The following is a 19034-nucleotide window of genomic DNA, read 5'->3' on the forward strand; positions in this document are numbered from 1 at the left end:
TTACTCTACGAAAAATATATTTCTAGACGAAAAGGGTTTGTTACTCAGGGAAAAAATATATTTCCAAATGAAAATGGTATTTTTACTGGGGTAAGCGTCGTATGTTCAGCGTCATTGGTATTGTTAAACGTTGTCGCTTGACGTCGGTATCGCGTTAGTGTAGTATTATGAGTGTGAAAAGGATTTACACATCTTGTGCAGAGTATCAGAGTATCGAGACAGTGAAGATATTTTTCGCGTGACGAAACAAGGTCGTTGTTCAAATTTGAATGCATGCGTTTCGACCACTCAGTTGCTGAACACGAGAGAAGAGCCTACAGTAAGACCGTTCTGTATGCTTCGATTAAAACCGCAACGGAGACCACTTATGAATCGACTCGAAGTATTTCAACCCTCGTTGTATTTAGTCAATTCGAACCAATTTTGATACAAGTCTCCCGGTATGACTCACACACTAACACCGTAAACGGAAGTCGATGATTGTGATATGGATTATTAAAAATATTTCTCAACTACATGTACAACTAAATCGGGGTTTTGATGTTGTACAAAGTAAACAATTTTATTGAGTTGTGTGTTTGATGAAAGTGATTGGTTAGAGAAGAAAGAAAAAGAGAATTTTTTTATTCATCATCGCAAAATAACAAAACAGGCAACAAAATAGCATAAACTTCAGAATCACGGTCACATACAAAAGAAATGGTTACAGTGTCAATTTCAAAGCAAATGAGATGTGTACGAATACGATTTACAGTTCATAGGATTGGCCAATATGTTTTACGATTGCAAGATGAAGCTGCAGCGAAGTGATCTGTTGATCATCGAATCTACTGCAGCTGATCGAAGTAGATTGGCTATAAATTGCATACATCGTACTGCAACAGTGAATTGTAAGATTGACAGGATAAACGTAAGAGCACATGTTAGGATAAACGGAGGAAAAGAATATAAAGTGTACAGGTCTGAAACAAACAAGATATGTTGACCGGTACTAGTTCACACTAAAAATACATTTTAGCTTTTGTATGATTCAATAAGGAAGGCACGATACATGGTTTTAAATACATATAAAGTATTGCTCCTAATATGCGAAGGAATGGAGTTCCATATTAGAGGACCTTGATAGGCAATCGTTTTGTGATGGGCCTTAAGTAATTACAGATTCAAAACAGAACCTCTTGTAAAATGAGAATGATGTTCACTGATAGGTGTAAAGTAGTCCGAGAAAATGTCAGGTAGGGTGTTATTGTAGAATTTATGCATCAGAATGCCGACTTACAATCTGTAAATATCATCAATTTTCAGGATTTTTAAATTATAATATAAAGGGTCAACGTGATCTCTACGATTGGCAAGGCATATTAGTTTGATGGCTTTATTTTGCAGGCTCCTAACTCGATCCAAATGTTTCTCCCATGTGGATCCCCAGAGAATGATACCATAAGTTAGATGAGAGTGAAATAGGGTATGATAAATCATTATTCGTGTGGATTGTGGTAAAATAAAACGTGACTTTCGAATGATACCTATGGTTTTAGATAGCTTGTTGCAAATAGAGGTTATATGTTCACCCCATGTCAGATTGTTATCAATAACTATACCTAAATAATGTATGCTTTTCTGTAGAATCAGGCTTTCCCTATTCAGCCTTATATCAAAATTACTATTCGAATTCCTTCCAAAGAACATACAGTGAGTTTTTGAGGTATTTATGGTTAAACTATTATTATTCATTCAATCCAATATTTTTGCAGGTGTGAGTTGCAAGAGGACTCTAAGTCAGTTATATTGTTCGACGACAGCATCAGACATGTGTCATCTGCAAATAATTGGATAGTAAAGTCAAAGGCATTATTTAAGTCATTTATGTAGATCAAAAACAAGAAGGGACCTAAAACGGATCCTTGTGGTACACCCATTTCAACTATTGATTTATCAGATGAAAATTCGTTACTTTTGACAAATTGACTTCTATTGTTCAAGTAAGACTCCAATAGTTTATACATCACGCCTCTAAATCCATAGTGATGTAATTTGCCTAGTAGTATAGTTCTATCGACAGTGTCAAATGCTTTTTGCAGATCTAGATAAACACAAATGGTTGATAGCTTCTCAAACAAGCTCTGATATATGTTATCAACACTGTCAATTACTGCATGCAAGGTTGAGTGGTTTTATCTAAATCCAAACTGTTTTTTAGATAATATATTAAATTCATCTGTGAAGTTGGTTAATCTAATTAGCATTAATTTTTCTAAAATTTTAGAAAAGACTGGTAATATTGATATTGGCCTATAGTTGGATAACTTGAGTGGATCTCCTTCTTTGAAAATTGGAGTCACACGTGCTACTTTGAGACAATCAGGAAAGATCCCAAGTTCGAAACATTTGTTAATCAATACAGTGAGGGTTGGCGCTGTTATGGATATGGTTTCCTTCAAAATATTAACAGGAACACCATCAGGCCCTGTTGCCGAGTTTTTTTTAGATTGTGCACAATTGTGATGATCTCATTCTCTGTTGTTGGTTCAATGAAAATTGAGTTAGGTTGTGGCCTACCTAGGTATTTCTTGTAGGTTCTAGATAACACATGTTTATCTGCAAGATTTTTTCCAATGTTCGCAAAGTATTGAATAAACTCATTGCATATGTCTTTCTCAGCAGTAATAATGACATTGTCATTACTGATTTCCGATAGAAATTTTTTTGGTTTGGAGGTTTTGAATAATCGATTAAAGAGATTCTAGATTTCTTGTTGATTTCCTTGAATCTTCTGGAATTATTCCCGATAATAATTGATTTTAGATTTTTTCTTCACTTTGGTAAGAATATTAGTGTACTTTTTGTATAAAATTATTTTATCAGCATTGTCTGATAAAAAATGACTTTTATATAGTTTACGTCGAGTTGCTATAGATTTACGGATTGCATGAGTGAACCAAGGTTTGGTCGAGAACCGGCGTTCTTTGCGCGTTAGTTTGCGAAGCGGTGCGTATTTGTCCAAAAGTGAATTAATACAACTAATGAATGAGGTAAAGAATTGGTTACTGTTATTGGGTTCGGAACTGCAGACGGGTTGTAGGTCAGTTAATGCTTCAGTAAGTTCGGATGAAAACAAATCAAGTGAGAGTCTTCTATAGTCGCGAATAAAAGATATTTTTGGTTTAACTCCTGGAGAGGTATTAGCAATCTTACGGAATATTGGCAGGTGATCAGATATGTCACCGATTAATATACCAGAGTCGTGCTGAGAATAGTTGTTCGTAAAGATATGATCAATCAGCGATTGAGTTTTTTGAGTTATTCTAGTAGGGTCATTTATCAGTGATTGACAAGAATAGTTAGTTATAAGATCGGCTAATTCCCTAGAGTATTTATTTGATGTTTTAAGAAGGTCTATGTTGAAATCTTTTAGCAGGTAGAATGTCTTATGCTGTGCAGTAAGCTTTTCTAGGCAATTCTCAAGAACTTCAATAAACTGAGCCAGTGGTTGGTGGGGGTGTCTATAGATAGCTCCTATGATAATATTAGATCTTTTTTTGTTGCAGATCAAGGGGGTCTCTATCCAAAGTTCTTCACAACTTTTTAGTTTTAGATCAAATTCAGTGATAGTTTGAAATTGGATACTACTTCTAATGTAGAACCCCACTCCCCCAACTATGTTTGGAGAGTTAGCATTTATGAATGAGTATTCATCTAAGTCAATTTCATATGGTAGGACAGAGGCTAGTCGAGTTTCACTGATTGCAATTATGTCAGGTTTATGACTAAGATCTGAAATTATTGAGGAAAGAATCCCTATGTTCCTAAGTAGAGATCTCACATTTGCATGTAATAACAACATAGAAGGACTATCATCAAACAAGCAATTGAGGTTTTCAATGTTATGATAACTAGTACTAATAGGTAGGTTCATTCTCGGTGACCAAAGGTATTCTTGTGAAAGTTGCACATTGTCAAGCAAAGAAAAAGGTAATATGGAGTTAACGCATTGAAAACAATAATAGTTCTCTTCGGATGATCCAAGATGATTAAATTGAAGAATAGTCAAATTACTACACTTAAGATGGAGCCAAGAATCACATAAATCACAGTAAATAGCTCTCTGATTTGATTTACAGGGTTGTCGGCAGAAGCCGCAAGGAAACCTAATAGGCATGGCTATCAAACAATCTCATCATCATAGATCCACTTTTTCGTATTATAGGAAAATGTTGTACCTTGATAAGTCCTCATCATTTTTGATTGTCATAGCTCGTTCATCGTCGTTCTTTTTCAGGTAGGTAACTCCATGTCTTGTCCAAATGTATTTAAATGCATTGGCTTTTTTGTACTTGAGACAGGCATTGAATCTTGTGTGGTTTGACTTTGTGAGGCTTTCATTAATCTAAATTTCTCGTTCTTTATGTAATATTGATCTGTTGCTGAAGATTGCGTCTCTGACTCTCCTCGAGCAGAATTCGGCTAGTATGACCGGGTCTGGATAGTCTTCGGTGGGTTGCCCAAGTCCGTGGCATACACTTATGTCATGTTTGCTGATGTTCACTTCCAATTTTTTTGCCATAGTGATTACTAGATCGTCAGTACATTCATTCTTGTTGTAGGGAATTCCTTTTATTTCTATACATTCTCTTCTCCCATACTGGTCAAGGTCACTGATTGCTCTACATGCTTCGTTATTGGAAGACTGAAGGTCGTAAACCATTTTCCTTAGTTCACAATTTTGAGATTTGACTTCGGATAGTTCCCGGTCTGAGATGTCGAGTTTGTTTTTGATTTCTTCATACTGGGCGCTTAGGAACTCAGCACTCTTTTTAAGTTCTTGTACTTCATTCATCAGATCAGCAAATTTCTGTCCAGTTTGATCTTTTTGTTCGTCAATTTTCTCTGTTAGTAAATCCAGCTTTGACAGGATGGTCTCATAATCCACATTTTTCTTGTTGGTCCTTTGTGTCATCTTCGAGCATCACAGTTCAGTACAATGCACATATATTATTGGTATATATGTAGGTATATTACCTTAATACAACCAAATACTCAAAGGCCCTTAATTCAACCAATATGTAGAAGTGTGTGTTGAGGAAAGAAAATTTATTTTTCTGTACGGGACAGTTTGTGTCAAAATGAAAATAGATTCGTGGGTATAATTGGATCGTGGTTGTGCTGTTCAAATGTACGGTTCAACACGAAGACTTGACGCTCAACAACAACTCGACAAAACATATCCATTGCACGATTTCTCACTGGTGTGCCGAGGGTTAGGAACATTTTTATTACGGCTCCATCTACTAGTCGTTTTGTTGTGACGGCAATCATGTGATGACTCAGCACTTTTCGTTTGTAAAGTTGTTTGTTTTGTGTGTAAGATTTAAGGACGGTGACTAGAAAACATAGGTACTCTACTCTGTTGTTGGAGTAACTGGTTTATTGCTATGACATTGCCAGAACCCTCGAGTAGTGACTATGCTTATCTTCTACGAAAGTTTACGTGACCCGGTGTAATAAATTTGTGTTGACTAAACTAGGATAGATACCGCGGTTGTGCAGGACTTACGCATGGTATTCACATATTGTACATATACAAACTTTTGTGTAAACAACTCTGATATTTCTGTAAGTACTAGTACTGTATCGAACTATGTGAATAATAAGCTATGTTGGATCATTCATGTCAAAAACACTTGCGACGTCAAAACAGTTTGTAGAGTCTAACTAAGCATTCTTTACTTTGAAAGCGTAGGCAATCATTCTTCAGTTTCGTAACACCAAATATATCGAGTAAGGTCGAGTACTTTGTGTGATGTAAATATCTTTCATACTTTTGTATGAGTCGCGGGGATTATCAGTCGTATCATACAAGTAACTATAGTTGACACAAACAAAATGCGCGTGTATCGTTTTCAAAAGTCAAGAAAGTGAAAATAGTTTTCTGTTACGCTAAAACGTTTGCTACACTAACATATTTCGTATTCGGCAAAACGATGCACGCCGTTGAAACGATGATGGTAAATATCCATAATGCGACGAGTGAGTAAAATACACCTTAAGTTCGTTGTGATCTGATTTATTCTCGTGTAACGCAAAAAGCAACAATGTACAGTGTGTGTAATTTTGTTGAAATGATTATAAAATAAATAGTAATGATCCGTGTCGGTTGTTATCGTCGATGCATTAGCTTTAACCAAGTAAGTGATATTTACAAATATGTGTGTCGTTTTGACAACTCAAAGATTTTAGGTCTTGTGTCCAGAAAAACGACCCTATAGTTGTGCACGCGTAGAAAATGACGAGGAGTTCAATCTCAACTAGGAATCGTGTTAGTGGTTGCGTGTTTTTCTTTGTTGGTGTGCGTTCTACAAATAATTCCAGTTTACCAAACTAGGATGCATTGAGCAAACATCCTGCAATATGTTTTTGATGACTTCCTCTGGTTTGGTTTTACGATTACAATTTTAGAAGATTCAAATGATAATTTATGATCACTACTATAAACATTGAACATCAATGCAACCACATTTTGTAGTATTCGGTGAAGCATATGTTGCGATTTTATTACTGTGAGGAGTTTTCTGTATTACTCAAGCCTAGTTGAATAGGAGGTGTCTAGCAAACATATTCCAATTTGTTTTTGTAATGATCAAAGTGTGTGAGAAATGGTGCGAATGGATTAAGCATTAATCAAGCGGCGGTATGCCAATTCACACATCTTGACACCGGGGTAATGCGGGTATGTGTTTCAGTTCTTCATCGCAGATTCCGACAATGAAGTATTGCGCCGGTTGTTAATCAGCAAACGAAATTGTTGTTTCATCCTTAGTCTTGGTTACTGGAAACAATTGCATTTGTAAAATATTTTCTGATATTCGCGATACGCAGAGTGATTTGTATCAAGGTGGAATAATTTTCCAATCAAGAACATTTCAGACACGCATAGTTTTACAACTCGATATGTTAATAACAATGGTACTGAAAAGTTTGTTGCTGTCATAATAACCTTTACCACAACATCGGGTCTAATTACCGTGAATAATTTAATGAATGTCATGAATGTCATTCGTTCACATGTCATGAATGTATGTCAAAGTCCAAATATTTCATTCTGTATTTTCTGAATTTACCTTTAGTACATCCTGCGAATGGATCCCGACACCGCACTATAACATTTTTTTTAATAAGGACTCAAGGATTTTCAATCAACAATTCCTGAATTTTTTGATAATGCTAGAGTTGGCAAATGATTAGTTGCGTGTTTTTATTAAGCGTTTGATTTCTCAGTAATAAATACAATGATTGTATGTGCATACTTGTGATTCTTGATTCTCATTGAGCTAGTTGGTATTGATTCTATATGTGTGAAAACAGCGGCGCGGAATGTGTGAATAATCCGATGCGGTCGAATGTTAGCGTCAGTAATATTCAGGTTACGTTCGATTCGACATATCGCGTTAAAAGGATTTCTCAAAGGATTTGAGTTGTGTCGAATCAACACATTCAAATACGAATCAACTTGATTTGTGTAGTGAGTTTCATTTCAATTTGACAAATTGACACATTGATTGAATATTCTCATGATTTGTATCACGCAACTAAAGTCAACCACTGTTCCGAAGTGTCAAAACATATAGCGATCGCGTGCAAGTGCCGAATTGTTGGTTTTCGAATCACCGTCTGCGCCGGTTCTGTTATTCATTACTTATTACTTGATAGTAAAAACCATCGACACATTACACTGCAGCGATTGGGATGTATGTAATGGCAAGACGCGAGAAATGGCTCTGTCTTAGGTGTTATCTTGTGAGTGATCGTGGGGTTTGTAATATATTTCACACCTATTTGAAGTGTTAGTTTGTGAGCGTGGTTATTGTTGGTATTCGAATCGCCGTCTACGCCGGCTCTGTGACCGATTAATTACCAAAATATTACTTGTGCGTGATTCCTACCTCTGTAACACCAAACCACGAGAGATGACTATGTCTGATGTGTTATCATGTGAGCACTCGTAGGATTTTACAAATATTTCACACCTCTTTGAAGTGTTGGTATGTGAACGCGGCTATTGTTGGTATTCGAATCACTGTCTACGCCAGCTCTGTGGCAAACTAATTATCAAAATATTACCTTGCAAGTGATTACTAGATTTAGCAAACTATTTCACACCCTTTTTGCTGAAAGTACGACATGCCGCCCGCAGTCTATACCCGAAAGTACGTATCACCGCCGCTGCCATAAGAATAACGATATATTGCAGTCGCACTCACCGTAAACGTTAGGATTCACTCGAATCGGTCATATATAATAATTTGGGGTATATGCATTAAGAAAGGACCAATCACGTGGCTATTTACTTGATGCATATTCAACACCGGTCGAGAGATGCCTATACCCGAAAGTACGATATGCCGACGCACCCATAAGAACACAAGGCGAATCACCACCACAGCCTATACGCGAAAGTACGACATGCGAAAGTACGACGTGCGAGAGATGCCTATACCTAAAAGTACGATGTGCCAACACGAGTTTTCAATAGGTTTTGCCAGAGATGCATATACCTGAAAGTACGACATGCCAGCGCACCCATAGGAATACATTACGATGTGCGACCGAGAGGGGGGGGTCAAAAAGTACGATGTGCCACCACGAGTTTTCCATACGATGTGCGACCGCACCATAAGCGACAATGGCAGGTCACGAGCGATCATACTAACTACTTACGTCTATCATTCTGTGCAAAAGTTTCATAGCTTACGATGTTTCTGCCAGTGTTGGGATGACTCGAGTCACCTTTTTCGCATGACTTGACTTGACTCGAGTCACTTTGCTAAAATGACTTGACTGGAATTGACTCGGCGTATCAAAAATGTGGATTGACTCATGACTCGGAGCAAAATTCACGAGTCAATTTCAAGTCATAAATTAATCGGTGTCCATAAAAATCACTGTATCTTGAAATGTTTGGATTGTTCGCGAAACGCTGGTGTAACCCGTGAGAGCGACCAATCATTCAATGATCGTGCGTTTTACTGAGCCTCCATTGTTCTCTCACAAATAAATTGACCACAAACAAAGTGATCGAAGCTTACAGCTTACGTTCTCGTAAACCAGTAGTACAGAAATTTAATAGAAAATTATCTACCTTATCTACCTTTATTGATTTTGAATTCGAATATGGTTTATATACACCTCAACCATTGGCGCAGGCTCGAATTGTATCATATCAATGTGTACAAATGGGTAAAGGGTAATGTATTGCATCTTATCAATTCGTTTCTCTATTCCCCATTTTGGTTGGTAACTATAAACTGAGGCTACGTATATGTGAGCGATACAGCGCCTTCTTGGGTGTATATTTAACTCTATATTCGTTCATCGGTTCAAAATCAATGACCACTTAATCTGTATTTCAGAAAGCTAGCAAAATGTAATGACGTAATCATGCCTCATACTACGAAAAGGCAACTTGACTTGAATTTTGACTTGACTCGTGACTTGACTTGACTTGACTCGACTTGACTCGAGTCACCTCCAAAATTCGAGTGACTTGACTTGACTCGAGTCATCTTCGAAAAGCAATTGACTTGACTTGACTCGAGTCAAAATGTGCAATGACTCGAAATGACTCGTGACTCGAAGGTAGTGACTTGATCCCAACACTGGTTTCTGCTAGTGCAGACACAAAGTCTCAGGTTGGACGACACATTCATTCATCATTGCGAATACAGTTAGCTAGGAGGCGGTAAAATGTGAGGTGATGACCTTCTTTTAGTCAACGCCACAATACTTCCAGTAAATATAATTAAAAACATTGAAAGTATTTCGAAGTTTGGATGGCATTTTCAACGAATACCATATGCGATAGCATATGCTTCCACGCCACTGCTCCAGTCTTGTGGTAATGGTGTAAACTACGGTGCAAATGTCAAATTGATCATGCAATGATGTTCAGAGCAAACGGATTATCGCTAGGACAAGTTTTTGTTGCACTAAAATCGCGAGAAAGTTGCACTTAATTTTACCAAAGGTTGCATTTCTATTTTTTATTGAATTATTAGGGTATGAGATACTCGAAAGGTTTCGTTATATAACCTAGTTCCTGCAAATCTGTCAAATTTGTTACATTGCCATTTCCCGCAAAAAATTACATTTTCCCGGTATACAACAAGAACATTCCGAAGGGCGGGTATAATATTCCCTCAGAAAGGCAAACAGCATAACAATCCCCCCTGAAACAAGTCGAATAACACACCCCAAACACCCTAGGTCTACAAACTTGACCCAAAGCATTGCAGAAAAGCTCACTCTCGGCGACTTGATAACGAAATCAATTGCCTGAAAAGGTGACCCAGTCTATATGTAATTTTAGGTGATCTCGCTTAGGCGTTCATGAAATGGGAAATTATCTCAAATTTAAACGACAGAATTAATAAAGTGATCTATTTACATATTGTTCGGGCACTGTCGTGCTTGTCAGGGGTAGTTGAACCGCTTGCGTGCAAGCCATTGTGGCATAGATAACGGTGACGTGCAGCTAACCCATTTATCGCTCTTTGTTATGAAAATTAAAAAAAATAGTTTAAAATAGTTTATAGCATGTTTTTAAATAACTCCTTTACGCAATATATGATAAAAGTTGCAGTAAAATTTGGCATGAAAAATTGAGAAAAGTTGCAAAAAGTTGCACTATAAAATCCCGCCAAACAGCTTAAAACATCATGGTACACAAATTTTGAGTATCTAGGAAGCTGTCGGAAGCTGTAAGAAAGTTGCAAAAACTTGCCCTAATTATCACCACCCCTAATGAAATCAATTTTCAGACGTTGAATCTCCAATTCAGTAAACACCCCACTTTACCGATAATGTGTTAAATAACATTGAAGCTAGTTCGTCGTATGTCCTGGCAATGCAGAGAACGTAATATGGGCTGATGTAGCCTATTATGAGAAATATGAAGCATAATTGCAGCTGGGTAGACACTTCCTATACATTTTTTCAGGAAAGTACGCTGGAGTATCGTAGTGGAATGAAAATCCAAAGCTCTATATTTGAATGGCATGGCGGAGGTCCTCAAATGGCCACAAATCTGGTTATTGAGGTTGATAAAAACAGCCCGAGTCATGGCGGATTGTGGGGTGTTCCACCAACCAAACTGGAAGAGGGAGCATTGTGTGAAGTTGTATTCTGATTTCACCTTTCTGTACTCCTTTGCAAACATTACGACATATACAATGTGAATAAGAATTGTACTCAACACGCCTCATTCAGTAATTAAAAATCACTTTGTTTCATAGCGCCTTCGAACTTTCCTCGCAGTTTTGCGTTATGTTATCGTTGATGCAGAAATAGCACGATGCTTTCGTTTGAAGTGGGGGATGTGAATATAACAAAAGGAGCACTTATTTTGTCAACAGATTACGAGATAGTTGCTGGCTCAATACCTCGGAGCCAACATATTGTGATATATTTCGGTAGCAAAACATCCCAGAAAGTCAAAACAGTAATGGCGTTATTGGAATGACGTGTGTGTTTTAGTTTGTCAACTCAAGCAAGTTTCAATGCTGTCCTTGAAAACAACAACGTGTTATGCAGATTCGTCCTACGTGCAGCTAGGTGCAATTCATTCATAACTTGGGTGGCAGGCAACTCATTCATAACGAGTTGTTCAAAACAATCTAAAAAGCGAAAAGTTGAAGATCCATCTTTTGCTTTTATCAAAGATTCGACTTACAAGTAATTCTGTTTCGGCGTCTGAGGTAATACAATATGTTTGACTGATGTATAACGAAACCATTGCTGCATTTTGTAACATCATTTTAATGCGAACATCCTAATCTTAACGCAAAAAGCAATCGAATTCATACGATGTTCGAGACGACAGTAAATTATGTTGATGTCATCTCCAAAAAGAACGCAAAGAAGGCAAGCATAACACGGTGGTATAGTAATCCATTTATTGACGCATACGACTTATTCATATCGCTTACATTATGTCTTTGACCGTGGTGCAAAAGGTCGTTAGGTTTTGGGGTTGAGGGATGATGACAGATATTGGGGTTCGCCGGTTCGGAATGACAGATATTGTTGATTGTGTTAAGATTAACACTAGCAGTAGTATAAACTACAGCTGCGATAGTCTGGAAGAGAGAAGATTTACGCGCGCGAGAAAGCGCTAGAAAGGCGATCTTGGGCATCGCCCAAAATACGGACTCTTGTGTATACATATATATCGGACAGGACTATATTTTAGATATATACGCTGAACTAAAGGGATATGCATACAAACATGGAAGAGCAAAGTTACGCAACTGCAGCTAGGAAACCAAGAACGCAGCCGATCTATGACCACAGCCGGCCAAGATCATTCTTTTTGAAATGTCCCGACGATATTACCTTCGAACGGATATGGGAACAAATCACGGAAAACCCGATAACAAAAGCATATAAAGAAAAACTCGAAGCACTGTATGAGATCCGAAAAGGAACTTGGGTTATGACGTTCAAAATCCAAAAGCAGGGCCAAAACAATAGAGATGTCGTATATAACAAGCTGCATCAAAACCAAAGAAAACAACAATTCGAAGACATCAAGCTGGAACTATCTAGACTACCAGCAACCCACCTGATAGTAAGGGGCATACCAACCGAATCAACCACAAAGTCATTAATGGAGGAAATACGACATGGGCACTTTTGTGAACGCGACTCGGGTACTCAAAAAAAATACTAATCTGTATAATGGTTGCACAAACGTATGGATCGAAGACTTTAACAGGGAAAACCTGCCAAGATCGCTCATAGTAGACGGATATACGTGTTCAATAAAAACAGCTGAGAACATCTACAGCCTAAAAGGTTATATATGCAGCGCAGAAGATCACTACATGAGAGACTGCCCGACAAAAAACAGTAGGCCTACTCTCAAACAAGTCCATCAGGATATTATAATAAGAAACAGAAAAGACGCTACATCTACATAAAATAAAAAAAAGTGCGGGAAGTAAAAAAGGAACAAGAAGCGTTCATAGTGGAAATAACCAACTGTAAACAATAATGCAAAACATTGTACCAAGTAACCAATTTGATGCAATAAGTGAACTGCCTGAACATGGCGAGAGCGATGCACATGACTCTGAGGAAGAGAATGACAACTACAACTAGTACAAACGCACTGGAACTCCAACAAAATCACCAAAAGCCCAAAAATCATCAAACAAGTCAAAATCCAAAAACAGAAACAAACCCAAAACTCAAAGCCCAGGAAAGCCAAACAGAATGGCCGTCAAAATAAAAAATGTGGTATCCAACAAGACCCTCTTTGCCACAAACATACCAGCCTCAACTGACAAAAGTCCTGAAGAAAACGAAGTAATAAGGGACACACCGATCTCACCGCATATCGTTGAAAAAACAGGTGTAGGTATAGAATATGACTCGGATGAATACAAGTCACTGGATCCGTTTAATGAAACTGCAATTGAAAAGGACTCTCTCATGTCGGAACCCAACAAACGATAGAGAGACCCGAATAGTAGTGAAGAAACAATAACATACAAGATGAGTAAGAAAGAGTGTGAAGAAACAGAGCTGTCAGATCATTTGTCAAACTGCTCCAGCACACCGTCCTAAATGAAGATTTCAACCCTAAACGCAAACGGAATACAAAACAGACTTGAGGAAATAAAGAACTACATTCAACGATCAAATATGGACATACTCCTCTTACAAGAGACGCACAGAACAAATAAACCGGAATAATGGATTGGGCTGAAAGACTGGGATTCAAGATATTCCCCAGCAAACACTCGATTTCCAGTTGACTTCCTGCGGAATAGCCGCAGGGCGCCCAGCGTTACTTCCCTGGAGTGGATTTGTCGACAACTAGAAGCGTCCTTAACACTTCCTGAGTTGGTCTACTGTGGACGTGAAGGACTCCATATGGACTCATCGGATCTGCTGTGAACGTGACGTGACTCCCTATGGATGCGTCAGACCTACTGTGGACGTGTCGTGACTCCCTATGGATATGTCATTCACTACCTGTTCTATTCCTCAGAATTACCCTATCAGGACTCCCTGTGGAGACCACTTTATCATCTCCATGATGACTGCCTCCACCACACCTGGTGCAATTACATGGAATTCAACATTCATATAAACTAACAAACTGTTTATGTTGGGTTACTGGAAAACGACAATTGCAAAATACAAGTACAACATTAACTAATGAACTATTACTCGTTAACAAAGCTCAGGCTTACGTGAAAAATCGATCAGGGAATCACTATGAATAAATGTGTCAGTGGGATTTTGTATATAACAGCAAGTTCTAAGTCAATTTTAAATTACCATTACAAACATTTCAATTGAACTGCATCATGAAATTAGAAATAAACGTGTCACATGAATTTGAAAAGTACAACTGCTAATACAACTAAAACAGGGAAAAGCATGGAACAATCATAAGTAATAATTTACATGGTATATTATAAAACGATGCATCATTTGCATCTATCATGTTGAGAGCGCGATCGCGTATTCGCAATAAACTTGGTTACAACAACAGTTTTCTTCTTTGTCTTTGTTTTGCCTGAAACATATACAACAATGTCACCAAATCATTTGTAGAGCCACTCTGCTGACATAGCACAAGCACATGAAATTTGCATCAGAGCTTCAATTTCTATTTCCTCATGCATAAATTGTGATATGTCTTGTGAACCGCTACTTCTACTTGTGCTGAGTGATACGGAGTATGCAACCCGTCAATCAAATTAAATTGTGGAAACACTTTAAGTACATACTTCAGCACTTTCCAGAACTTCTACTTTCACCTAAATTAGTTTTGATAAGCCGTGTATATCGCTGCTTGAGTGCTTGAACCCGAGTAGAAATACATTGCGTTACTCATACTTCTACTAGACTACTGACGCTACAAATATTTCTAATCGAGTGCTGAAAATGATTACTTCCCCTATCTGTTTAAAAGCATACAACTATGACATTCCACAAGTCTCCATATTTTGACCATGTCGACACTTGGAAGTAGTTTGATGTCTTGCAAATCGCTATTTATACTATTTAGTACGGTACTAACGATGAATACTTTGACCACCTTAATTTGGAAGTTACCACCTACTACAACTAGGGCTTGTCACGAATCTGAATAGAGTAACGATAAGTCTAAAAAACAGATGATCTTTTCGGGTACATAAATTGTACTAACAAGAATTAGAATTCCGATTCTATGTACCAATGTGAGGCCTAAAACATCGATTGGTCATATCGCCGAACAAGGCACATGTAGGACGTAGCTACGCACGATCGTGTGAATGACAAATGTATTGTCTCAAAGTACAATAAAATAGGAATTATCTTAAATCTAAAAAATATTCTTCGATGTGATGTAGAGCTGGTATTCATTTTCTTTGAAGTCGCATACGAGATAGATATTTCAACTTTTCCTTGTTCATAATGTTTGCAGAGGTTTCAAATTCAAATGTGGTCGCGGATCAATTTCCGGATTTTTGACGACGTAGCAAAATAGGGATATTCAATGAATAATTTCCAAGTAGGCCTTATTTGACGGGAGCTTGCAGACAGGCATTCCACAAACATCTCGAGAATGTAATTTACTATTGTATTATTCACGTTTGACATGAAAAAAATCACATTTTTGAATATTTCAATAAATTTATTTTTGTGCTGGGCATAATTTGTTAAAATAATGAGTTACAGAGATAATGCAATAGGATGCATCATGACATCGTCAAACTCTGGGTTAAAATATTGCAGTTGGTGGACCTTTGACGTGTCACAGTTTCATCTAGAGTATTTTAAAATATACTGAAAATTGATCTGGTATCAGAGCATTTGAGCGGTCTAGCCTAATCCGGGTTTTGATATAGTCGTGATAAGTAGGCTGTTGCTACTGTCATTACCGAAGTCAAATTAATTCAGAATTAGATGTTGCCTTCGATTATTATTGGAACATATCAATAACAACTTTAGCCATAGTAATAGCATTGTTTCTTAGCCTTAGCGATCGCACCCTTCATGCTACCTGTAAGATTTCTAGTAGCCCACAATTTATTTTTAACCCAATTTCTGATGGTACGTCTATATTGTTATCAGATAGTCAATTTACATAAAATTGCGCATAGCACGAGGAGCACAGCATATAGGTCTAATTCCACGATGCGGATTGTACCCTCTAATGTGGTGCTTCGTACCACGAACGGGTCTACGGGCCCTGGTTATGAACCCCTGGGATAGAATAGAGCACAAAATCTTCTTTTAGAACTTTATACTTCATTTTGAAGTGATTTTTACAAGTCTGGTAAATGGCTAATTGTACAGCAGTAGAAATTCAAGGCGTTGCAACTATTTCAACTCCAGTGCAAACAATAATTACTTTGACCACCAACTATGATTAAACGCTAAGAAGGCCTACGCAGCACCTCAACCAAATCTACATTTTAAAACTTATTATGTGTGCACTTTTTAGAACTGCATTATCTACTTCCATTTCGAGTAGATTTGACGCAACTTTAAAGTTGTTACCTCTAGGTGTGTATAAATCCATAACATTACATCTACTTCAATTCAAAAGATGATTACTTTCACAGCCTCTGGTTTCCATGAAGTGTATTCAATGTTTTATACCTTCGATAGTTTTTTGACTTTTTCCTGAGGATGACGCAGCACCGATTTTGCAGCAATGGTTGTTCCATGTGGCAATAGTTCTTCCGAACGTTTTCGGTTCCAGTCAACAAGACATTCTTTGTACAGTGTTCTTGACGTTGTTGAACACTATCAATTGAAGACATTGCCGATCTAAATAATCAAAATTATTATAATGATTGTAGTGAAGCCATTTGTCAAGAAGCCAAGCCTTAGGAATCTAGAATATTCTGTAAAAAAAAACAAAGACAATGAAGTTCAAGCTGGACTATTCCCACATTCTACTCACTATAATGACTACCTTAATCAGTAGGGCTGAGCACATTGGTATGGTTACTCAAATCTCGAACGAATATCAATTCTTATGATTCGAGCCAAGTATGTGACTATTTTCAAGACAGCCGACTGGAATTACACGCTCTTTGCCACTATAAGAATGCAGTTGATAATAAAATTATAGTTTCACCCAGCACATTTGAGCAGCCCGATTTCGAACCATCGTCAATAGTATATTCCCGCATCATCGATGGCACTTTTTTCAGGGTAATAAATTGCTTATTAATGAATAATCATAAACCATCATATATAGTTCGTAACTTCAACTTACATAATTCAACATGTTGATCCATGAACAATGCACCACTGCGGCACCTTCCTCTGAAGTTTAGAACTACATAACATTGCCTGTTCAATATCTAGTCTCCTGGTAGAAATGAAGTAACTTTGTATACACAAACACAGATATGTCCCATCTATATAGTAAGAATCCATTGATAATAAGGTTGCGTTTTCTTATCGATGGCAAGATGACCATGAGCAATCAGCCTTCCTTAGGGCCCATCCATAGCCTACTTTTATACTGTTGTGGACACAAAAATACGAAAATGGATGTTAATGTGATGCTACAATCTCCATGCATCCACAAATTCAGCAATCTCACATTCCATAAAGGAACATTCCACATTTCTATTAGCCGACATAACATTTCAAAATTCAGTATATACCAATATGTTATAAAATACCTGTACATTACTTTATGCGGCATCTGGTTTGCTGATTGGATCCTGCAGCCCTAGGAAATCCTTGTAAAACTTTTCACAGGATGCACATAAAATGTCAAGCTATTGCTTGTGAGACATTATGCAACAGAGCACAATAAATCAGACTTCTATGATCAATACATTATCGTATAGTATCAAATGTACTACAAGAATTATCGGCTTGCATGAGTTACCGATTAGCAGCAGGTCGATCAATTTCGTCTGTAGGTGATATTGGTTGCCGGAGAACCCGGACCTTGGAGAACCCGGCCTTACAAACTCGGCCCTCGGAGAACCCGGCCCTCGGTGAATTCCGCTCTAGGGAAATTTTGAAATTAAGTGTATTCACAAGTATTAATATGAATTAATAAACTAATAATGTTATTATCAACTGATTTGTCGGTCTTGTAAGGAGGTCAGGATATTAGGGTTGGTGGAGGTGGGATATTAGGGTTGCCGGAGGTGGGATATTAGGGTTGGTAGAGGGGGGATATTAGGGTTGGGGGATATTAAGGTTGGGGTAGGATATTAGGGTTAGGGTTAGGATATTAGGGTTGCCAGAGGTGGGATATTAGGGTTGGGGCAGGGGGGATATTAGGGTTGGGGGAGGGGGATATTAGGGTTGCCGGAGGTGGGATATTAGGGTTGGTGGAGGGGGGGGGGTATTAGGGTTGGGGGTCATTGAGGTTGGGGTAGGATATTAGGGTTAGGATATTAGGGTTGCCGGAGGTGGGATATTAGGGTTGCCAGAGGTGGGATATTAGGGTTGGGGCCGGGGGGATATTAGGGTTGGGGGAGGGGGGATATTAGGGTTGCCGGAGGTGGGATATTAGGGTTGCCGGAGGTGGAATATTAGGGTTGGTGGAGGTGGGATATTAGGGTTGCCGGAGGTGGGATATTAGGGTTGGGGGAGGGAGGATATTAGGGTTGAGGGAGGGGGGATATTAAGGTTGGGGTAGGATATTAGGGTTGCCGGAGGTGGGATATTAGGGTTGCCGGAGGTCGGATATTAGGGTTGGGGTGGGGGACATTAGGGTTGGTGTAGGATATTAGGATTGCCGGAGGTGGGATATTAGGGTTGCCGGTGAATACAAAATTTCCCGAGGGCCAGGTTCACCGAGAGCCGGGTTCTCCGAGGGCCGAGTTTGTAAGGCCAGGTTCTCCAAGGTCCGGGTTCTCTGGTGATATTACTAGGCTTACCATATTTTAGAAATCTAAAAAGAGGACACTTTTTCAGAAATTTGCAACTTGCAAAACCGTAGTAGAATTCTCAAAAACCGGTGAATTTTTCCCACTTTGTGATCGGTTGACTAAAAA

At 38.2% G+C, this 19034-nt stretch overlaps 1 protein-coding gene and 3 long non-coding RNA genes across 7 annotated transcripts in view; 2 read left to right on the forward strand and 2 right to left on the reverse strand.

Annotated features, from left to right (window-relative positions):
• Nucleotides 1–5036, reverse strand: part of LOC145438166 (uncharacterized) — a 357286-nt gene extending 352250 nt beyond the window's left edge. Inside the window, exon 1 of the long non-coding RNA XR_013914868.1 lies at nt 5020–5036. This is a non-coding gene — a long non-coding RNA (uncharacterized LOC145438166). The remainder of the gene's footprint in view (nt 1–5019) is intronic.
• The window catches only part of LOC145438144 (uncharacterized), a 119861-nt gene extending 108371 nt beyond the window's left edge, over nt 1–11490 (forward strand). For 3 of the 4 annotated variants that reach the window (XM_080315522.1, XM_080315524.1, XM_080315525.1), the window contains one exon: nt 10994–11490. In XM_080315522.1, coding sequence (XP_080171648.1) covers nt 10994–11182 — 189 coding nt within the window. In that variant the 3' untranslated portion in view covers nt 11183–11490. The remainder of the gene's footprint in view (nt 1–10993) is intronic. The other variant, XM_080315523.1, reaches the window with a different exon arrangement.
• The window catches only part of LOC145438169 (uncharacterized), a 373612-nt gene that overhangs the window by 162211 nt on the left and 192367 nt on the right, over nt 1–19034 (forward strand). The gene's annotated exons all lie outside the window — the stretch shown is intronic.
• Nucleotides 14176–17945, reverse strand: LOC145437063 (uncharacterized). The gene is made up of 3 exons (XR_013914561.1): nt 17285–17945; nt 16660–16830; nt 14176–14584 (listed from the first exon to the last, which is right to left on the reverse strand). It is a non-coding gene; the product is annotated as an uncharacterized LOC145437063 (long non-coding RNA).

This window comes from Botryllus schlosseri, chromosome 4 (genome assembly GCF_051294905.1).
Source record: "Botryllus schlosseri isolate E-star chromosome 4, Bs_hap1, whole genome shotgun sequence".
NCBI classification, from domain to species: domain Eukaryota; kingdom Metazoa; phylum Chordata; class Ascidiacea; order Stolidobranchia; family Styelidae; genus Botryllus; species Botryllus schlosseri.